Below are 22,238 nucleotides of genomic sequence, written 5' to 3'. Positions count from 1 at the left end.
AGATCATTGAAGTGGCGTGCACAACAGCAGATGAGCAGCAATAACATCAAAGGCAGACGTTTTCAACAGTGTGAAAAAGCTTCGCCAGTTGAGAAACTCTTTAAGTGGATATGAGATGTTGAAATCCCATCTCTAGCATCAACTATTTATATCAATCTGCTGTGATTTGTTATGAAAAGCTTGAGGTTTTGATGGTATGAGTAAAGAGGGGGATACCGAGAGATAATGGAATATAAAGAGTTTCATGGATATTGATTTGAGAAGTATAGAGAGTAACAAAAATTAATTGGAATAGAGATAGAGGTTCAACTAGTCGCCTCCAAAAGTAATGGAGTGTAGGAACCCTAGGCAGAGGAAGACGAAGAGCATGCTTGTGTCGGGAAGAAGAAAGCTTTAAATGGGATTTGGCGACACTTGACGTCTTATGTATAAATTGGGTTCACCATCGGGCTGTTAAAACCCAAATCAATAAACAAAAGAATCTAAAAAAATTGGCAGAACACGTGATGTTAGATTGACAGATAACTATTTTTTTGCGGGTCCCACATAAATGATATATGATGACGTGGATAGCCTTAGGAGAGAGTAAAAACGCCTTCATTATAATATAGATTACAATTTTGGAATTTCATTATAATAATAATATATACAAAAAGTCATATTTTTTAGCTGTATCGGTTAATATACTTTATAAATTTTCTTAACAATCTTTTTTTTACCATATTCATTGGCGTGGTAACTCATGTGGGCTAATATAATCCCGTTGCAAATAAAGTACCAGGAAACTGAAATGGTAAATTAATAATAAGATTAGGTTTTGCATCTAATTATTCTTTTTTCTAACTGTTACGATATATTATTATTATTATTATTATTTTATTTTTACTTTTATTTTTGAAGAAGTGATAACTTTATTTATTTTTATATTACAAATATAACAAACATAATTTCCGATAATCATATATATATATATATAAGATAACAAACATAATTTCCGAAAAACAAATTGTTAAATAAGCAAAAAATTGTTGCAGATAATCATCAAAGATCAGTCGTTATTGTTGGAAGAAGCCATATTAGTCGCAATATTGAAATGATACATGTGTATCATATTTATCTAATAATTATATTACACGTGTATCAGTATATTTATAATGAAAAGATCAAAAGATACATTTGTAGACATTTCTTAGGATCCCTATTATAGCTTTAAGATATTCGATCTTCTCCACTTCTGAATATATAAGTTCAGCAATTTCCTCCAACTCTAGGAATATATACACACTGGTTCTCCCATGAATGTTGTTCATTTTTGCTCAACTATTTATTGTACCTTGCACTTATAATTTCTTTTGTTTTTTTAATTATATATTTATTTTCATATATATAATGTTTTGTTGGAGATTTAAACGAACTGTGGCAAGCATTTAAATGAAACATTTCAATTATTTGGATGAACATTTGTAACTGTTTAAATATACTATTGCAATCTTTTATATTTAACCATTATAAGTTTTGGTGTTCAATCTTTGCAATATTTGGTGATCAACCATTGTAACTTCACTTCCATTGCAATATTTAGTGGTTAATCATTGCAATCTTTGGTATCTATATATATAGTAGTTGTGAACAATGAAAAATGCAACAACAAAAAACATCGAAACAAAGAAATAAATAGATAAAGGAGACTGAAATAAAACATTAACAAACATGTGAATTTTAAAATTGAAAAGATAAAAGAAAATAAAAAAACACAACTGTTATTAGAGATTTTTTTTGGTATATTGCAGACTTAATTATAATTTTTTTATTTGAAATTCTTAAAATTTATATTTTAGAATTACGTCTTTTAATCAATTTTTTTTTGTATTAGACTGTTTGAACAATTCTACATTACAAGATAATGTTTTGAAGAGTTATATCACTTTCTCAAACACTTTTCGCTTTCTATATATATATATATATATATTTATATATTCATACTCTATTGATAATATTAAACCAAAATAGATTTAAGAGATTGCATGTTTTTATCATAATTTTATATATTTTATTTATAATTATTTTAAATAACTTAAAACTATTTTAAAAATTGTATTTTAATTTTAACTACACAAACTATAGAAATTTTTTTTTTTTTGATCGAAACTATAGAAATATTTTTAAGTTTTCAATTCTTTATATTATTATCTTTTTCTTCTAAATATTTTTATATTTAATTGTTAATATAGATATCCCCGCAGAGGTTCCATTCCTAGTGATAATAATATCAAAGTTACACATTTGTAAAATGAAAAGTAATCAACAATAATCTTGAACAAATGTTTACACAAATGTTTTTAGAACTTAATAAATCGTGTGGTTAAACTCTAGTTATTAATTTATCTGGCGGAGGTTTCATTGCTGGTGATAATAATATCAAAGTTATACATTTGTAAAATGAAAAATTATCCGCAATAATTTTGGACAAATGTTTTTAGAAGGTAATAAATCTCGTAGTTAAAATCTAGTTATTAATTTAAGTGTAAAGTTTACAGAAACAATACAAGGTATAAGTTTTAGGGGAAAAAGAAACTGTCAAAAAAGAACCCCCAAGGCAAACCAAAAAAAAAAGAAGAGAATCCTATAGTTTCCTGCGATCTTCTTCTCTCTCTCTGTTACGCACGATGTGTTGAAGATACCTCTCTCTCTCTCTCTCTCTTCTTCTGTACAGTCTCTCTCTGGCTCTCTGTTCCCAGTGTGATTGAAACGTAAAGGAGTCAGATTTAGGGTTTTTGCGAGATTTCTGAGTGGATCTTGGTCCATGTCTTCCTCGTCGCAATCCTTTTCGGCTGGACGGCCTTCACCCCTGGCTTCTCCGTCGCAATCTCACCGCTTTTGTGGGCCTTCAGCTACATCTTCTGGCGGCGGAAGCTTCGACACTTTGAACCGTGTCATCACTGACCTTTGCAGCCATGGTAATCCTAAGGTAACGAACGCAAAGATTCTTCGTTCCTTTGGATTATTGAAATTAGTAGAGACCCAGAAAAATTATCTGAGTTGAATGTATAGTTGGTTTTAGCAAATTTTTGATGCTTTTCGACTTTGTTGTATCAGGAGGGAGCTTCTTTAGCGTTTAGGAAACACGTGGAGGAAGCAGTTCGTGATCTTAGCGGTGAAGCTTCCTCTAGGTTCATGGAGCAGTTATATGACAGGATTGCTACTTTAATTGAGAGCTCGAATGAGGCTGAAAACATGGGTGGCCTTAGAGCCATCGATGAGTTGACAGAGATTGGATTTGGTGAGAATGCTACAAATGTTTCTCGCTTTGCGGGTTTTATGAGGACTGTGTTGTCCAAGCGTGACCCTGAAATCTTGGTGCTTGCTAGTAGAGTTTTGGGGCACCTTGCTCGAGCTGGTGGAGTCATGACTTCTGATGAAGTCGAGTTTCAGGTACGACCTTTGTTTCTTTCTTCTCATTGGTCCACAAAGTGTATTGATTGATCTTCTCCTTTCTTTTCCCAGATGAAAACTGCTTTTGATTGGCTTCACGGAGACAGGGTGGAATATCGTCGTTTCGCCGCTGTTCTAATTTTGAAGGTATCCTGACATCGACTCTCTTTTCTCTTTTGGTTACTCACAATTAATACGGCTATGTTCTTGCAACGTCGGTCGCAGGAGATGGCAGAAAATGCATCCACTGTCTTTAATGTTCACGTCCCTCAATTTGTGGATGCGATCTGGGTTGCATTAAGGGATCCCCAGTTGCAAGTACGGGAGCGAGCTGTTGAAGCTTTACGTGCTTGCCTTCGCGTTATCGAGAAAAGGGAGACTCGATGGCGTGTACAATGGTTCGTATCCCTTTCCTCTAACTATGATTTAGTGTCCTAAAATATTTTCCTTAGACGCGATAGTGCTATACTTCGCATTTTTTTAATTGTGTAAATGCAACTTATATTGGCTTTTTACCATATATTCTCCCAATGGTGATACTTCTTGAGCATATATGGCATGATCGATGTAGTCTCCATTGGAAATATAGCGAACCTGTCTCTCTCTTGCGTTAATGTTGTACACAGTTTTTAAGCTTTTTCAAAATAAATATTGGCTTACCAGATTTTCTGCTGGATTTAGATATTTTGCCCATACAATGTCCCTAATTTAGCAATAGGGTTTTCCTTGTTAGTTATGATATAAAGTCAAGTTAACTCATCTTCTCTCCATCTGGCTTTTGCAGGTACTATCGAATGTTTGAAGCTACACAGGATGGGTTGGGCAGAAATGCTCCGGTCCATAGTATTCATGGTTCCTTACTTGCTGTGGGGGAGCTATTGAGGTAAATAACCAGTGAATTTGTATTCTTAAAGCATCCTTTAAAATAGCCAGACGCCCAGATTTATAACAGGCCTTCAGAAGAACTTTTTGTTTCCAGTGATGCCTCTGTTTTCGTTGTCTTTGTATTTTAGTTTCCACTGTTAAATAAAATATATATATTTCATGCATCTTCTTCCACTCTGTTAATGACTTAATGCTAGAGTTCATTTACAGGAATACTGGTGAGTTCATGATGTCTAGGTACCGAGAAGTTGCTGACATTGTCCTTAGATACCTTGAACATCGTGATCGCCTTGTTCGCCTTAGCATCACCTCGTTGCTTCCTCGAATTGCTCATTTCCTCCGTGACCGCTTTGTTACAAACTATTTAACGGTAAGTGACTGATAGATTCTTTGAAGCGAAAGTATATCCGTAAAACGTGATTATCTGAGTTACTTTCTTGCAGATATGTATGAATCATATTCTTACTGTGTTAAAAATACCGGCTGAACGTGCTAGTGGATTCATCGCCCTTGGGGAAATGGCTGGTGCTTTGGATGGTGAGCTTATCCACTATTTGCCGACTATTATGTCTCATCTGCGGGAGGCGGTGGGTTAAATTGATTTCCTTGAACATATTATCTACTTTTGTGTGTTAGTAATTTTTTTTAGCTGAACTTGAAAGAGGTTTCCTTTGATTATCCTATGTAGATTGCTCCACGTAAAGGTAGACCTTTGCTTGAAGCTGTGGCTTGTGTTGGTAACATCGCGAAGGCAATGGGATCCACGGTGGAAAATTATGTTCGAGATCTTCTAGATGCTATGTTTTCTTCTGGTCTCTCTTCTACGCTTGTTGACGCTCTTGATCAGATAACCATTAGGTAATAGTTGCACGATAGAAGTTTGTTACTACTTGCATTGATGTGTATTGATGCTTGACAATTCTATTGGGTCTCAGCATTCCTTCATTGCTGCCGACGGTACAAGATCGGCTTCTAGATTGCATTTCATTGGTTCTTTCAAGATCTCATTATTCTCAAACCAAGCCTCCTGTTACCCTGGTTCGAAGTAGTACAGTTAGCATGGCACCACAGTCTACTGATCTTAGTAGTTCAGCCCAAGTTCAACTAGCCCTGCAGACTCTGGCTCGTTTCAATTTCAAGGTCAATGCTCCTTGCTGATGATATTTCCAAAAAATATGTTATTTATGTTACTGAACTTCTGCTTTCTGGCAGGGGCATGATCTTCTTGAATTCGCTAGGGAGTCGGTTGTTATTTATTTGGATGATGGGGATGCAACCACAAGAAAAGATGCTGCTTTGTGCTGTTGTAGACTAATTGCAGATTCCTTATCGGGGATCACGCAGTTTGGCTCAAGCAGGTCAACTCGAGCTGGAGGAAGACGAATGCGCCTTGTGGAAGAGGTTATATATACATACCAAAAGCCCTGTACATTTTTATTTATTATTGCTCGTCTCCAAGTCATCACTTTTTCTCATTACAAAAGGCGTCTTTGTAACGTTTTTCAAGTTTGGCCTCCAGTATCCCATCTGCTTCCTGATGGCATTTATAACTGTAATATCATTCGCTGTTTCAATTTTTCTGCTTGCCTTCCTGAGAAATGATGTTTGGGTTTTGTAGATTGTGGAAAAGCTTCTCAGGACAGCTGTTGCAGATGCTGATGTAAATGTTCGCAAGTCTATATTCGTTGCTTTGTATGGCAACCAATGTTTCGATGATTATCTAGCACAGGCTGATAGTTTGACTGCCATTTTTGCTTCATTAAATGATGAGGTATGGATTTGTTAGTTGTTTGATTAAAGTAGGGATATGACATAAGACAATTCTGTTTTGTTAAATATCTTATATTTGCATCTCTTGGGTGTCAATTTCAAGCAGCTCCAAATTAGATTTTTGACGCCATGATATGTTTTAGAAAGTGATGATACTTCTGTTTCCTTATTACTTTATATGTTCGTTCCGTTTATGATATTATTATATACCGTTTCGAACTCCATCATTACCATACTCCAATTAGACATCCACCTATCTCAGATTGATATATTACTTGGACATACCTGTGAATTACAGAAAACTTGCAATTGTATTGCTTTTTGACATCAGCTTTGGTGGGTTCGTGAAGTAGTTACCTAATTTAGTTTCCTTATTACTCCCTTATAACAAAACTTTGAATACCAAGGCTTAGCTGACTTTTGGTCGACTGATTATCTTCTATTCTGTCACAGATCAGTCGTAATTAATTAAGTGTGATGGAATGCATAACTTGCTCTGATTGATGCACGAAATGCTTTAGTGTGAAACCCATCTTAACTTGATAAAGATGCTTTGCTTATGTTTCACTCCGCCTTACAAATTGTCCGTTCATGTTACGTTTCAATTCATATATTTGAATATCTTTGTTCAACAGGACCTTGATGTACGAGAATATGCCATCTCAGTTGCTGGGAGGTTATCCGAAAAAAACCCAGCATACGTTCTTCCAGCACTTCGTCGCCATCTTATACAACTGTTAACCTATCTTGAGCAGAGGTAACTGCAAATTTCTTTAGTTCTTATATGAAGATTTGTTTCCTATTATCAGTATCTGTTGGATTAACTTCCCACTGTGACGTCAGCAGTGCGGATAACAAGTGCAGAGAAGAGAGTGCGAAGCTCCTCGGTTGTTTAGTTCGAAATTGTGAACGGCTCATTCTTCCATATGTAGCTCCTGTGCAAAAGGTTTTATTTGAATTCTATTAATTCCTCACGTAATATGATTATTAGGTAATTCACGGGGTTGTGATTCTTTTATTTTCTAGGCACTTGTTGCAAGACTTAGTGAAGGAACTGGAGTGAATGCTAACAATAATATTGTCACTGGAGTTCTCGTAACTGTTGGGGATCTTGCAAGAGTGGTAAGTTTTTAGTTTTGTATTGTTGAACAAATTTATAACTGTAGTAAACGTAGAATTTGCAATCTGATTTTGACTCGTCCCAGCTGTGCTGGCAAAGCATATTTCAAAATTATAATGGCCTAGCCTGTATCTAAGATGTTGTCCTTTATTGTCTTTAAGTGGACAGAGCGGTGGCAAATTTATTTTATTTGTAATTGTTGTTTTTTGGTCTGGCTAAGAAATCCCTCCCCTGTTTTTTTTTCACCGTGTTCAGGGTGGCTTGGCAATGAGACAATATATTCCGGAGCTAATGCCTTTGATTGTTGAAGCTTTAATGGATGGAGCTGCTGTAGCAAAACGTGAGGTGGCTGTTTCCACCCTTGGTCAAGTCGTTCAAAGTACAGGGTAGGAGATAATACTTTTACCTTCTTTTAATAACTTAAACTATGTTTTTTTTTGTTAATCTTACTAGATTATGAACATGCTGATTTTTCTGCAAAATAATAAAACGCTACTATCTTGATTGGTGAAAGCTTGGTTCGATTGGATGGACATACTGGCTTGCAAGTGAATATTTGACATGAATACAGGCTTGTAGTTCTTCTACTAGTACTAGCTAAAAGCCTGAGCTATCTTTAGGCAGTTGATGTATATCAATGTCAGGAATGAGGATTGGTTTTATGTTTTTCCTGTGACCTACTAGAAGTGAAGAAATTCTAGATGAAATGAAAGATTGTTATTCGTAGCCAGTTCTTCAATTGCCAATTTTTGTGTTGGAACTTGTAATGTCTTCTTATTCTCTCTGCATACAAAATTGATTGATTTGCCACGACCTAGTGTATTATGCTGCTTAGATTTAATCAACTGTATTGTTGACATTGACGAGGTTGTAGACATACTTATAGATAGTGGGGTGAACAACTCGCACGTTGCATTGAATAGCTTGGGGAGTGTTTGTCATGTGCTAATTGCTATATATTGTGCACATACCTAATACAATATCAAGGGAGTTCCAGAAAATTAAAGTCCTCCCTGCATGTCATTTCATTGTTAACGTAGGTATGTTGTGACTCCATACAAGGAATACCCGTTGTTGCTTGGCTTACTCTTGAAATTGCTTAAGGGTGACTTAGTGTGGTCTACCAGACGAGAAGTGCTCAAGGTAGTTTCTAGAGAAATAAAATTCTAAGCTAGAGTATTCTAGAACATAGTTTATGTGAAAATCATTGGTTATATCTACAGGTTCTTGGAATTATGGGCGCTTTGGATCCTCATGTGCATAAACGTAACCAGCAAAGTTTATCAGGATCACATGGTGAAGTTCCTCGGGGTACTGGTGATTCAGGTCAACCTATTCCATCGATTGATGAGTTACCTGTGGAACTCCGGCCATCATTTGCTACATCTGAGGATTATTACTCTACGGTTAGCTCTAAACCCGTGTGAACATTTTGCAAATTTTGGTCTAAGTCGTGCTCATATCACCTACCTCGTTGTTATAGGTTGCTATCAACTCGCTTATGCGAATTCTTAGAGATCCATCACTTCTTAGTTACCACAAAAGGGTTGTTAGATCTCTGATGATCATTTTTAAGGTAACTAGAACAATTTTGACAGTTCTTACGGCTGAACTTGTGAGGGGATTGATAAGAACACGTTACAATTCTATCCCATCTTTTTTCTTGCGAGGTTAGTCAATGGGATTGGGATGCGTGCCTTATTTGCCAAAGGTATATAAAGATTATATCTCCAGCAGCTTCTCAGTCACTACTATTTCAGTCACTGCCATAATATATGTATCCTCTGAAGTTTTGCTAATTTTCTAAGGTTTTACCTGAGCTTTTTCACACTGTCCGCACTTCTGATGAAAACTTAAAGGACTTCATTACATGGGGTCTTGGGACTCTTGTTTCCATCGTGCGCCAGGTATATCCATATTAACATTTGTAGTTATGGCCAAAGTGCGACTGACTTGTGTAAACTCCTAGCTTACGTTATTTGTCTACAGCACATACGAAAGTATCTGCCAGAGTTGCTCTCACTAGTCTCTGAACTATGGTCATCCTTCACCTTGCCAGGTCCCGTACGCCCCTCTCGTGGTCTTCCGGTAAGTTGTATGTAGCCTAGACCGAGATATGTTTCTTATTGCTTTCCGAGCATATATCTTATGGAGAGTACTTCGTCTCTCTTGCTGACCACCAGGTTCTGCATCTACTGGAACATCTTTGCTTGGCACTTAATGATGAATTCAGAACTTATCTTCCAGTCATCCTTCCATGTTTCATCCAAGTATTAGGTGATGCGGAGCGGTGTAATGATTATATCTATGTTCCTGATATTCTCCACACACTCGAAGTGTTTGGCGGTCAGTAAACTTTTCTTGTTTTGACATCCTCATACTCTTTTTGTACTACTAGGGCACACGAATTGTAGTGTTGTATAAACGTATTTAATTTTCTAACCGAAACGTAACTAGGTTCCACGGTATGATATCTTCTTTTTTGGTAATCAGTGAGAGATATCCAAACTCTTTTTTTGTATATATAGGATCTTTGAATAGTGAAATTATTAGCCAGAATTCACTCCGTTGGCTGACCCTTAGATTCCATATTTGCAGGTACACTTGATGAGCACATGCATTTACTCCTTCCTGCCCTTATCCGATTGTTTAAAGTAGATGCTCCTGTAGCTATAAGACGCGATGCCATCAAAACTTTGACAAGAGTTATCCCGTGTGTTCAGGTTGGTATATTTTTTATTTATTTATTACTATATTTCTGTATGTTGCGGATCCACTCCATGTTAAGCTTCTTCTAATACCTGTTCTAATTATTGGTATATCTTCAGGTTACTGGTCACATCTCCGCTCTTGTGCATCACTTGAAGCTAGTATTAGATGGGTGAGTTTCGTCTTCTTAAAAGTCCAACAATTGTGATATATCTTTATGACAACATCTGTACCTTTCTTGGTATGCTGATTGTCTTAATTAGAAAACATTGTAATGTTTACTTTTTCGTAAGGTCTTTCTTCAATGCATCATATCACTATTTGAGTTTCTCTTTATAATGACTGGGTTCATTCATACCATCCTAGAGTTGGCAAGGCATGATCAGAACATAGTTTAATTATTATAATTGTCTGTTGTTTGTCATTGTTTACTTATTATCATTATCTATCATTTGTCTTCAAATGTAAGTATAAAATTGCTTATATCATGGAATACTTTTTGGTGGGATTGACGTTTCTTATTTCTCTTTTCTTACTCATAGTTTTACCTTCTCGTTTAAATTTTTTGATGCGGGTCTTTGGCTCTTTGTTGTTATCCAGGAAGAATGATGAGTTGCGGAAAGAGGCTGTCGATGCACTATGCTGTTTGGCTCATGCTCTTGGAGAGGACTTCACCATATTCATTGAATCAATTCACAAGCTTTTGTTGAAGCATCGCTTGCGGGTGCTCTTCTTACTATCTTCTACATATAATAGCACTAGAAATATGTCTGTCGCGTATTTTGTATTATAGCTTGCATGCAACATACACATTTTTTCTTTTATATATACTTTTGTCTGTAAAATTTAACTGTACAATTTTCTTACAGCATAAAGAGTTTGAGGAAATTTATGCTCGATCCCGGAGACGTGAACCATTGATTGTAGCTACAACAGCCACTCAACAGTTAAGTAGGCGACTGCCAGTCGAGGTTATCAGGGATCCTGTAATTGAGAATGAGATCGATCCTTTTGAAGAAGGAAACGACAAAAACCATCAGGTACTCTTTGTTGTGTCATATTAAATGAACATATCCTCGATTTGTTAAAATTTTGTTATCAAGTTTCATTGTTGAGCTCATTATGCAAGTGTAACATTGTACAACTTTCTAGTCGGTAGTTTTCTAGTTGATGGAATAGTAATTTGATAAGAATATTACGAAGGAAATAACCCATGGGAATGATTGCCTTATGTAGAATTTGCTTAGTGAGAAGGCTGGTCTTTTAACCAGCTTGTTTCTTTTCGTTTTTCTTATTGGGTGCCTATGCTAGGCAGCTTATCTGTGTATAACAACGTACATACATTGAAGTTCAGTCTTGGTACTCGAGAGCCAACCTGAGCCATTTGCTTCAATAACTTTGTAAAATATGCCCCTCTTTTGCTCTTCTCAACCTACACATTCCTTCAGCTTATGTAGACTAATAAAACACTATATGTGTTCAATCTTACATTATCCTCTTGTAAAGTTTCAAAGTTTCTCTAGGCTTTCTTTGTTTTGAAAGAACGAAATTGTTACTTATGGCTTTTGATGATCTGTTGAACAGGTTAATGATGGTAGACTACGGACAGCTGGAGAAGCTTCTCAACGCAGTACCAAGGAAGACTGGGAAGAATGGATGAGACATTTTAGTATTGAATTACTTAAAGAGTCTCCCTCTCCAGCATTGAGAACTTGTGCAAAACTTGCTCAGTTGCAGGTGCTTCATCTATACTCTTTTCTTTTTATCTCTCATAAGGGTATGCATTTTAACGACTGTACATTTCAGCCTTTTGTCGGGAGAGAATTGTTTGCCGCTGGCTTTGTCAGTTGCTGGGCACAGCTGAATGAAGCTAGCCAAACGCAGTTAGTTAGGAGCTTGGAGATGGCTTTTTCATCTCCAAATATCCCTCCTGAGATTTTGGCGACACTACTTAATTTGGTACGTTCTTTGTTAAGCTATAAAAAAATTAAGTATGCTTTCCTTTAACTATGGTTATGCTCATCGAATGCTAGTGTTTTAAGCATAGGCAAATAGATACTGTTCAGTAATGAGTTAGCTACGTCTTGCTAGTTTGGAAACAAAAATCTGCTTAGGTCACCATTTCCTTAGTGATTGCACCTGTATTCTTTCTACTGGAAACACGTTTTTCGTTGCTAAAGCCATCAACTAAACAATATGTAAACGTTATTGGAAACATGACGAATATATTATGTTTTATCCAATATTAACACTGTCAAAATAAACCTCCTCTGTGTGATCCTGTTGCTTGGTCCTGTCACATGAGCTTGATTTCCTCAGTACTCTTTTTAGGCAGAGTTTATGGAACATGATGAAAAGCCTCTTCCCATTGATATTCGTCTCCTGGGGGCTCTTGCTGAAAAGGTCTGCGTCATGTATTTCTTAAGATGTGGCACTTCTGTCCTTTTTGAATCAAGCATTCATCTTATTTTTCTTGGTAATGGTGCGATTTTCAACTTTGCAGTGCCGTGTTTTTGCCAAAGCTTTGCACTATAAAGAGATGGAATTTGAGGGTCCACGGTCCAGGAGGATGGATGCCAACCCAGTTGCTATTGTTGAGGCACTTATACACATAAATAATCAATTACACCAGCATGAGGTACATTATCTTACTTCTACGACTTCCTCATCTCTGCTATGTGTCATTATCGATTGTTTGGGATTTGTTGTCATAGGCTGCTGTCGGCATACTGACCTATGCTCAACAACATCTTGATGTGCAATTAAAAGAATCATGGTAACATGACTTTTCTCATTGTTAATTTCATTTATTTCCGGTTGTGTGTGATAGCCTGATAGGCGCGCAGACAGAATTTGTTTGTTACTAGTAACAGTGTTTGTTTCTAGGTACGAGAAGCTGCAGCGATGGGACGATGCACTCAAGGCGTACACTTTGAAAGCATCTCAAACATCTAATCCCCATCTTGTATTAGAAGCCACATTAGGTAACCAAGTCTTATTTTGGGAAGATCCGTGTTCCCATTTCCATATAGTTTCTCGTGGAAGTGGAATGTAAGGTATTGTGAGTTTTTTGGGGGGTCGATATGTATCGCCAGCGTCTGAGCAGCTAGTATCGCATAAAGAATTATAGGTCTTAAATTCATAATATTCTCGCTCTGAGACTCTAGTTGGCAGAACAAAAAAGTCCATGCATCTGTTTTATGTGCATTAGTTCTAGACATGGAATCCATATGGCTTTTTATTCATTATCTGGATATATATTTTTCGTTGTTATTACTATTCATATGAAGGCTGAATTTGTCCTCTATGATTTTCTGAGATTTAACAGTATCTCGAGTGGCTTACACCTCCTAGAATTCATCCCCCTTAGATTCATAATCTTATGGCCGCTCTCTCTCTATTAATTTTGGGGATTTTTCCCAAAAGCTACATTTTTTGTGGTGCTTCTTCTTTCCCTAAATGAAATGTCCTGAATCTGTAGCTTTTTGACCATGCTGTAGGAAAAATGAGATGTCTCGCTGCACTTGCACGATGGGAAGAGCTAAATAATCTCTGCAAGGAGTACTGGAGTCCAGCTGAGCCATCTGCACGTCTGGAAATGGCACCAATGGTTGGTAATTAATGCTTATGCTAATTTCGGTTACATTAATTAAATGGATGTCTTTTTGCAACTATACTAGGCTGCCAATGCTGCGTGGAATATGGGAGAGTGGGATCAAATGGCGGAATATGTGTCTCGGTTAGATGATGGCGATGAAACAAAGCTTAGGGGTTTAGCAAGCCCTGCTTCAAGTGGCGATGGAAGCAGCAATGGCACATTCTTCAGGGCTGTTTTGTTAGTTCGGAGGGCGAAGGTACACTTGAATCTATGCTTTTTTGCTTTTGCCTCATAGCAGGCTTTCTTAAAATAATTGCGGACGCACTTATTTATGTGTATGTGTTCCTTTGTTGTTTGTCTCTAGTATGATGAGGCGCGGGAATATGTTGAAAGAGCTAGAAAATGTCTTGCGACAGAACTTGCAGCGCTGGTAGGTTTTCATATCTGGTAGCATATATAATTTCGGTTAGTCATTTGATGTGATTAAGGGATCAGAAGTAAAGCAGCAAGGATATTTGTAACTAGAGTCTCAGCCTTTTGCATTATGTCCATTAAACTATTTGAGTACGTCAGAGACTGTTGGAAGTAGGAAGATACATTCTCGACATCTTAGTTGCACTGTTGAGCTCTGTTAAACAACATTTTGTGCATGTTATTGTTTAGTTCCTGTCAGTAAAAGCATCATGAAATCACAATGGTTGCCTTCTTAGTTTCTCTTGAGTATTTCTCTCGTGGACTGAAAACTTGTAACTGTCTTTGTCCATTTTGTCTATATTTGCGCTTCTGCAGGTTTTGGAGAGTTACGAGCGTGCTTACAGCAATATGGTTCGAGTCCAGCAGCTGTCAGAACTAGAAGAGGTCAGATCTCATTCATTCAAAATCAATTGTCCTTGCGAGCCTCGCTAACCCCCTGAGTTGGAGGGAAAACAGGAGAAAGTATTAACAAATACATGATGAATCTTTCTTATTTCTTTGTATTTCTTCCTGTTCTATCGATAATAGGTAATTGAATATTATACGCTGCCTGTGGGAAATAATATTGCTGAAGAACGGAGAGCCCTAATTCGTAGTATGTGGACTCAGCGGATTCAGGGATCTAAGCGTAATGTAGAGGTACAATATTTCTTGTGTTTACATGTTAGTTGAGCTACTGAAATGAATGACAAGTCATATGGTATTGTAAGCATGAGATATTTGCTGTATCGTGACTTTAGTAAATTAACAGATTGAGGTTTTTCTTAATAAATCAAGGTTTGCTTTACTTATTTTTTTATCTTTTGATTTATAAAGAAAGTAGCTTCTTGTCAAAGCGTGTATCGTACACCTAAATAATAAGCAACAAGGAATTTTATTGACATTTTTGTGAAGTGATCTCAGTTGTTCCATATGACAGTCTTATTTTTAATACTTTATATCCTCTGCTCAGGTGTGGCAATCACTTTTGGCTGTTCGGGCACTTGTGCTACCTCCTACAGAAGATGTTGAAACTTGGCTCAAGTTTGCCTCGCTTTGTCGAAAAAGTGGGAGGATCAGTCAGGCAAAGTCTACTCTACTCAAGCTCTTGCCGGTATTGACCTTTTGCCTTTTGATAAAATATTTCTGTGAGTGCAGCTTGATTCTGTTTTGTCTAACGTATGACATCCTAATTTTGTAGTTTGATCCAGAAGTATCACCAGAAGACATGCAATATCACGGACCTCCACAAGTGATGCTTGGATATTTAAAATACCAATGGTCACTTGGAGAGGAACGCAAGCGCAAAGAGGCGTTTGCCAAGCTGCAAGTATGTCATATTCGTATTAGCTACTTGCATTGTCTGGATTGATTCTCTTTCTCACATTTTCCCATTTTCTTATTTAAATGGCCATGTTTCTTCTCAATGTGAATTGAATGTTTTTAGATTCTGACGAGGGAACTCTCAAGTGTGCCACATTCTCAGTCTGACATGATGGCTAGTATGGTATCTAGCAAGGGAGCAAATGTTCCACTTCTTGCACGTGTAAATCTCAAATTGGGAACATGGCAGTGGGCACTTTCTCCCGGATTGAATGATGGGTCTATTCAAGGTGAGATTAGTTACTTTTAACTAGGGGTGGGCGTTCGGGTACCCGTTCGGGTTCGGGTCGGGTATTTCGGATTTTCGGGTATTTCGGTATAGAGGTGTAGAACCCGTTCGGGTATTTCTGTACTTCGGGTCGGGTTCGGGTATTTTAAGTTCGGTTTCGGTTATTTCGGATCGGGTTCGGATATTTAGATTTTGAAGAAAAAAAAATGAAAATTTTCATTTCTCAAATTTCTTGTATTTAAATATATAACTTTTCACTTAACTATTTTTTATTTTTAATAGATTGAATGGTTAATAGATTCGGACATAACATTTTCAAACTAAAAAGACATTAATTTGGTTATTGTTTTTAAATTTTGGATGTAACTTTTTGTTAATTGCTGAAATAAAAAGTTTGACATGCATTTTAAGCGAATAGCAAATCATCTTCTACGTAATTGTATGTATATCATATGAATTTAAAGTATGTGTAGTATCAATATAAATATTTTATATAAAATGAAAGATGTAAACTAGAAATATAAGGTTAATTATCATATGTTCGGTTATTTTCGGATATCCATTCGGGTTCGGATATTACCCGTTCGGGTTCGGATATCCAATCTCTCCTAATTTAATACCCGTTCGGATATTTTGCTACTTCGGTTCGGATTTCGGTTCGGGTTTTTCGGATCGGGTTCGGGCGCCACTTCGGATTTCGGGTAAAATGCCCACCCCTACTTTTAACAGTGTAAGTGTAGTCAAACTAGGTCTGACCATAACATTCTGGTGACAATCTAATACTCTTTTTTCAGAAATTCTTGATGCCTTTAGCAAATCTACCATCTATGCTCCTAAATGGGCTAAGGCATGGCACACATGGGCGTTATTCAATACGGCAGTGATGTCTCATTACATATCAAAAGGTCAAATTGCTTCTCAGTTTGTTGCTGCTGCAGTCACTGGATACTTCCATTCTATAGCATGTGCAGCGAATGCGAAAGGAGTTGATGATAGTTTACAGGTTAAGTGTGCATGCTTTCATTGATTCCATGTTTCACGTACCAAATGTCTTTTCTTCACCTTTTTATGCCACATAGATTAGGTTCCATCTCTGATATTTGTTGAGTTAGGAGTTTTTTTGCAACACTAGTCTTTCCTTATTTTCTGTCTTTTGTTTGCATATAAAAAAGAAATGTCTTTCTTCTTTTTTTCTGATAAATATTAATGGTTTCTGTATGAACCTACCCTTTGAAATCTCTAATATGCTAATAAGTAGCAAAAAGGTGATTGCTCTTAGGGAGTTTGATCGAAGCTTTGTTTGCTTCAGACTGACGTTTACTCTGGTGTTGAATCTACTTTAACAAACATCTTAAGGGCAAAACGTCGTTAGCCAACAGTGAATTATTGACTTATGTCCTAAAAATGTCTGCATCAGGAGACATTTTTAATTATTTCATTTGTTTGCCTCAAGTTCTAAGTTGCTTTTGTTGAATTAGTTTTCCCTTCTGTCTCATTTCCTTAGGATATACTGCGTCTTCTCACGTTATGGTTCAACCATGGAGCTACGGCTGATGTCCAAACAGCATTGAAGAGAGGATTCAGTCATGTCAGCATTGACACATGGCTTGTTGTGTTGCCTCAAATAATTGCTAGGATACATTCAAATAACCGTGCTGTCAGGGAATTGATACAGTCTCTTCTCATCCGCATAGGAGAAAACCACCCACAGGTTTGTAGTTTTCCATTAATCTGAACTTTACAATCTTCATCTATCTTACGAATTTAAGAAGATATGAATAAGTTTTGCTCTACCATTTTGAATTTGATATTGCAGACGTTTGATCTCTTTATTATTAACGAAGTGTCATACAACACAGAACTCATAATTTCTCCTTGAATGTTTTCAGGCTCTTATGTATCCCCTTCTCGTTGCATGTAAATCAATAAGCAATCTGCGGAGAGCTGCAGCTCAAGAGGTGGTTGATCAAGTTCGCCAGCACAGTGGCGCCCTTGTGGATCAGGCTAGTAGTCGTCTTATTGTGCTTAGCTTTGTCTATAACTTTGAAAGCATTTTCTTTCAACTGAGCTAATTGGTGACCCCTTTCCTTTACCCCCACAACAACAAAAAAAAAAAACAGGCACAACTTGTATCACATGAACTTATCAGGGTTGCTATACTCTGGCATGAAATGTGGCATGAAGCACTAGAAGAAGCTAGTCGCTTGTATTTTGGAGAACATAACATTGAAGGAATGCTGAAAGTACTTGAGCCATTACATGAGATGCTTGAAGAAGGTGCAAGAAAGGACAATGTGACCATACAAGAGAGAGCATTTATAGAGGTATGTCCATTTTCATTCCTGGTTTTCCAAATTTGGTATAACATAGTATTTTTCTTACACGTACATGCCATTAGCTGTGTGTGTCTCCACGGTATCCTTGATTTTACTTTTCTCTAGCACAGAACTGCACAGCATTGCAGCATCTAGTTTTGCTTTTGCCATGTAACCTGTGGTCATTTGAAGTTTTAAGAATTTAAATCAACTAGCTGACCATGAGAGAATTTGAGGATTACGGTGTGGAGTATTTGTTTTCATATATTTCAGTAAAAGGCTATATGTCAAACTGGATGATGATTTTCGTATCAGCAACTGAAGCTAGTGTATTGTTGATGCAGGCATACCGTCACGAACTACTAGAGGCATATGAATGTTGTATCAATTACAAGAGAACTGGAAAAGATGCTGAACTTACACAGGTGACGAAAGTTTTAAAGCAAAATTTCAGATGTCTTCTTGCTCTTTATCTCAGGAAAGGGGCATAAATTGACATGTTTTTCTTTTCAATTGTTCATCTTCATTAGGCTTGGGATCTTTACTATCACGTATTCAAACGGATTGACAAACAGCTTGCCAGTCTCACAACATTGGATTTGGAAGTAATTAGATTCTCTATTTCTTATTGTTCTCTCTTCTCTTTTTTACTTTATAATCTAACTATCACGTTACATGTTGGATAGTCTGTATCTCCTGAATTGCTGCTGTGTCGTGACTTGGAGCTAGCTGTTCCTGGAACATACCGTGCGGGTAACATTTTGAACTACAGTTTGTCTGAGCTGATTTACGGTTTTAACCTAGGATTCGGTGCTTAGATCACTGCTTTGGTTTTATTTAAATAGATGCCCCCGTTGTGACGATAGCATCATTTTCTCGTCAACTTCTTGTCATAACATCTAAACAACGACCACGGAAATTGACTATTCACGGAAATGACGGTGAGGACTATGCATTTTTGTTAAAGGGACATGAAGATCTAAGGCAAGATGAGCGTGTTATGCAGGTGATTTTCAAAAAACAAAAAAAAAAAAACAGTTGTTTAGTTATTGTGTTAACTACAAGATAACACTTTGCTCTATTGTGTTCCAGCTTTTTGGTTTGGTGAACACTTTGCTCGAGAATTCCAGAAAAACAGCAGAAAAAGATTTGTCCATCCAACGGTATTCTGTAATACCATTATCTCCCAATAGTGGACTCATTGGTTGGGTTCCCAACTGCGATACCCTTCACCATCTTATTCGAGAATACAGAGATGCACGAAAGGTTTGTCTTTTTTATTCATGAAGGTTTTCACTCGTGAAGCTGTCTGCAGTTTCTGTTGATTCTTACACATGCCTTTCCTTATTTCCAGATCATTCTTAATCAAGAGCACAAACATATGTTGAGTTTTGCTCCAAACTACGACAATCTACCGCTCATAGCAAAGATTGAAGTATTTGAGTACGCTCTAGAAAACACAGAGGGAAATGATCTGTCCAGGGTACTCAAATCTTGTAACTTCTATTAGTTTTCTTTGGCTAAAGTAACTAATCTGGAATACTAAGTTACTTTGTTTCTCCTTCTTGGTAGGTTCTCTGGTTAAAAAGTCGATCGTCAGAGGTATGGCTGGAGAGAAGAACCAACTATACCAGAAGTTTAGCAGTTATGAGTATGGTATGTGGTTGCTTTCATCATTTGCTCACCACTTGTCTAGCCTCAAAGTAGAGTTTTACTCATGTTTGACTTGCAATTTAAATGAACTTCTCTCGTATCAGGTTGGTTATATTCTTGGGTTAGGTGATCGACACCCAAGTAACCTTATGCTAGATAGATACAGGTACATAAAATTAACAAATTGTTAACATTACTTAAAAGATCCAACTATGGTTCTGTTTCTTTATCAATGGTTTCAATTTTTCAGTGGGAAAATCTTGCATATTGATTTCGGAGATTGTTTTGAGGCGTCTATGAATAGAGAGAAGTTTCCTGAAAAGGTATTATCTATAATCATTTCCTCGTAATAATAGTTGTTTGCGACAATGATATGAAGAGAGAGCTTTATTGGCTAAACAACATTTTGTTAGGTTCCGTTCCGTCTGACAAGAATGCTTGTCAAAGCAATGGAAGTAAGTGGCATCGAAGGAAACTTCCGGTCGACATGCGAAAATGTTATGCAAGTTCTCAGAACCAACAAAGACAGTGTAATGGCAATGATGGAGGCGTTTGTGCATGATCCTTTAATCAATTGGCGTCTTTTTAATTTCAATGAAGTCCCTCAACTAGCCCTACTCGGTAACAACAATCCCAATGGTCCTGCTAATGTTGAACCTGAGGAAGTAGATGAAGATCCCGCTGATGTAGACCTTCCTCAGCCTCAAAGGAGTACTCGAGAGAAGGAAATTCTTCAGGTTTCTTTTTTAAAATCTTTATCTTGCTATCATGTTTTCATCAAATATTATCTGTTGTTGATTTGATTTGAATATTGGATTGTGTTTCAGGCTGTGAATATGCTTGGAGATGCAAATGAGGTATTGAACGAGCGTGCAGTAGTTGTCATGGCTCGTATGAGTCATAAGCTTACAGGCCGTGATTTCTCTACGTCTGCGGTTCCAAGCAATCCCATTGCTGATCACAATAACTTGCTCGGAGGAGATTCTCATGAAGTCGAACATGGTTTGTCTGTGAAAGTTCAGGTTCAAAAGCTAATTGATCAAGCCACTTCCCATGAAAATCTATGTCAAAATTATGTTGGGTATGTTCTTCTCCACTGTTGTGCTTATCTATTTTCACTGGCATTTCCAATGGATCGATGCAAAAATGTGAACAAATTTTCTTGTTTGTGTTTGCAGGTGGTGCCCTTTCTGGTGAGAAGGATCATCTGTTCTGTTTATTGTAAATAGGCTTTGTAAATTTTCAACTAAGTTGCATTTTTTTTTTTTAATTCGATGATAAACTATGGTCTTTTTGTATGTAAATAATGTGTTCCGTCGATTTGGAGTTTCGTTTTTGTTTATGTTGGCCGGCTTAGCTTCGGGGATATCAACGTCGTCTTTGCATCTTTTGCATGTTTCAATCAAAGTATTTTGAAGTGAAAAAAAAATGTGCTAGGTCCCTAGTCATGTCTTATATAATTTTATTAAGTGTAGTAGCGTGGTTGAGTAGATGAGCATGCTACATTCTCCTACATTTTTTCTTCCTTTTTGCATTTGGAATAATCATTGTTCACCAGTTACCTCCCAAGTTATTTTATGAATTTATCGAATTATGCATTTTTCACGAAAAAAACTTTGAAAGGAGATTTCCATAAAATTTATAACAGTAGTAATTAAAAGAAAGGGAAATTTGCCCCTATAACTACAAAAAAAAACCCAAATTTGTTAAAAAACCAAAAACACTCTCTCTCCAACTCTCTCTTCCTTCTCTCCAGAAAACCAATTTCCCTTTTTTTATGGTTAGTACACAAATAAACCATAAAAAAATCTATTTTGGCTTATTTTTTTCTAAAAACAAAATGAAGTTCTTTATAAAACAATAAATACTTTGTCTTACAATAAAAACATCAAACGTTTCACCAAGATATTTAAACGAAAAAAAGAGTTAAAGAATCTTGGAAAATAAGTTATTGTAACTTCAACTTCTTGCGATCTCTGCAGAATCCCGAATCCTTCCTAACGTGAGCACGTTCAACAATCGTTGCAGAGTTTTTTTCGTCATCTCTTTAAATATCAGTCTCTTTTCGTTCTTCTTCGATCTTTTACATCAAGACACCAACACCAAAAAATCCTTGGTTGTTATTGGTTTATATATTTTGATTGATTCAAAAATCTATATAGTATTTATAAATTCAAGTAAAATATGCAAATCCGGAGGTTTTCCCTCGAATTTAAATCTTTGTATTTTTAACTAAAAAATCCAAACAAATTCATTCAAATCCATTATAAAATAAAATATATTAGTAAATTTGTACGATTGAATAACACTTGATTTAATATAAAATTTATGAATCATTAAACCAATAACACATGATTTTAATACATATTTTAAAATCATATAACCAATAACACTAGATTTAGTTCGGATTTTCAAATCTATTCAAACACAACGATCAATAGTTTATTAGTTGAGACTGTTTCGTAGGTATGTATTTCGTATGGACAATCCACGAGTGCCGCGTAACTATCTTTTGTGGTTTTATGTGGGACTCTTATTTGTATAAGATTTGTCGCACTTACGGAGCTAATATAAAGTGTTAAGGAAATAAATTTATCTACATTCAACAGTCGTGTTTTCGAAAGCGTTTTTCAACATACCATCTTTCAATTCGTCTATTTTCTTAACATCGTTTTTTATTTTATTGTTTCT

The 22,238-nt window shown here is 36.4% G+C and overlaps 1 protein-coding gene across 2 annotated transcripts; it reads left to right on the top strand.

Annotated features, from left to right (window-relative positions):
* Positions 1-2,587: 2,587 nt before the first annotated feature.
* On the top strand, positions 2,588-20,934 carry LOC125608523 (serine/threonine-protein kinase TOR). Of its 2 annotated transcripts, none has more exons than XM_048778938.1 (56): positions 2,588-2,968; positions 3,097-3,432; positions 3,505-3,579; positions 3,658-3,830; positions 4,217-4,315; positions 4,528-4,687; positions 4,761-4,904; positions 5,006-5,175; positions 5,253-5,457; positions 5,530-5,718; positions 5,936-6,088; positions 6,723-6,844; positions 6,934-7,033; positions 7,114-7,209; positions 7,463-7,593; positions 8,248-8,350; positions 8,431-8,613; positions 8,691-8,783; positions 8,883-8,918; positions 9,016-9,114; positions 9,197-9,295; positions 9,391-9,553; positions 9,806-9,930; positions 10,036-10,088; positions 10,517-10,640; positions 10,786-10,956; positions 11,501-11,653; positions 11,723-11,875; positions 12,248-12,319; positions 12,420-12,554; positions 12,631-12,692; positions 12,803-12,900; positions 13,417-13,526; positions 13,597-13,770; positions 13,879-13,944; positions 14,304-14,372; positions 14,517-14,627; positions 14,941-15,081; positions 15,169-15,297; positions 15,415-15,580; positions 16,374-16,582; positions 17,084-17,290; positions 17,469-17,582; positions 17,700-17,903; positions 18,239-18,319; positions 18,425-18,499; positions 18,581-18,647; positions 18,740-18,900; positions 18,987-19,151; positions 19,249-19,377; positions 19,467-19,550; positions 19,652-19,713; positions 19,798-19,870; positions 19,961-20,284; positions 20,375-20,628; positions 20,726-20,934. In XM_048778938.1, exons 1-56 carry the CDS (start codon positions 2,804-2,806, stop codon positions 20,742-20,744), a joined length of 7,434 nt encoding a protein of 2,477 aa, XP_048634895.1. In that variant the 5' UTR covers positions 2,588-2,803; the 3' UTR covers positions 20,745-20,934. The 2 variants fall into 2 exon arrangements, with proteins under 2 accessions (XP_048634895.1, XP_048634894.1); XM_048778937.1 differs by having other exon boundaries at positions 18,987-19,160.
* The last annotated feature ends 1,304 nt before the right edge of the window (positions 20,935-22,238 follow it).

Source organism: Brassica napus, chromosome A5 (assembly GCF_020379485.1).
Source record: "Brassica napus cultivar Da-Ae chromosome A5, Da-Ae, whole genome shotgun sequence".
NCBI classification, from domain to species: domain Eukaryota; kingdom Viridiplantae; phylum Streptophyta; class Magnoliopsida; order Brassicales; family Brassicaceae; genus Brassica; species Brassica napus.
Note: the sequence above shows the minus strand (reverse complement) of the source record. Positions and strands in the feature narration are given on the sequence as shown.

Coding starts and splice junctions, on each gene's coding strand:
- LOC125608523 (XM_048778937.1), top strand. CDS start 2,804: ATGTCTTCCTCGTCGCAATCCTTTTCGGCTGGACGGCCTTCACCCCTG. Junction 8,614..8,690: donor CTGAGGATTATTACTCTACG/GTTAGCTCTAAA, acceptor TCGTTGTTATAG/GTTGCTATCAACTCGCTTAT. Junction 12,901..13,416: donor TGTATTAGAAGCCACATTAG/GTAACCAAGTCT, acceptor ACCATGCTGTAG/GAAAAATGAGATGTCTCGCT.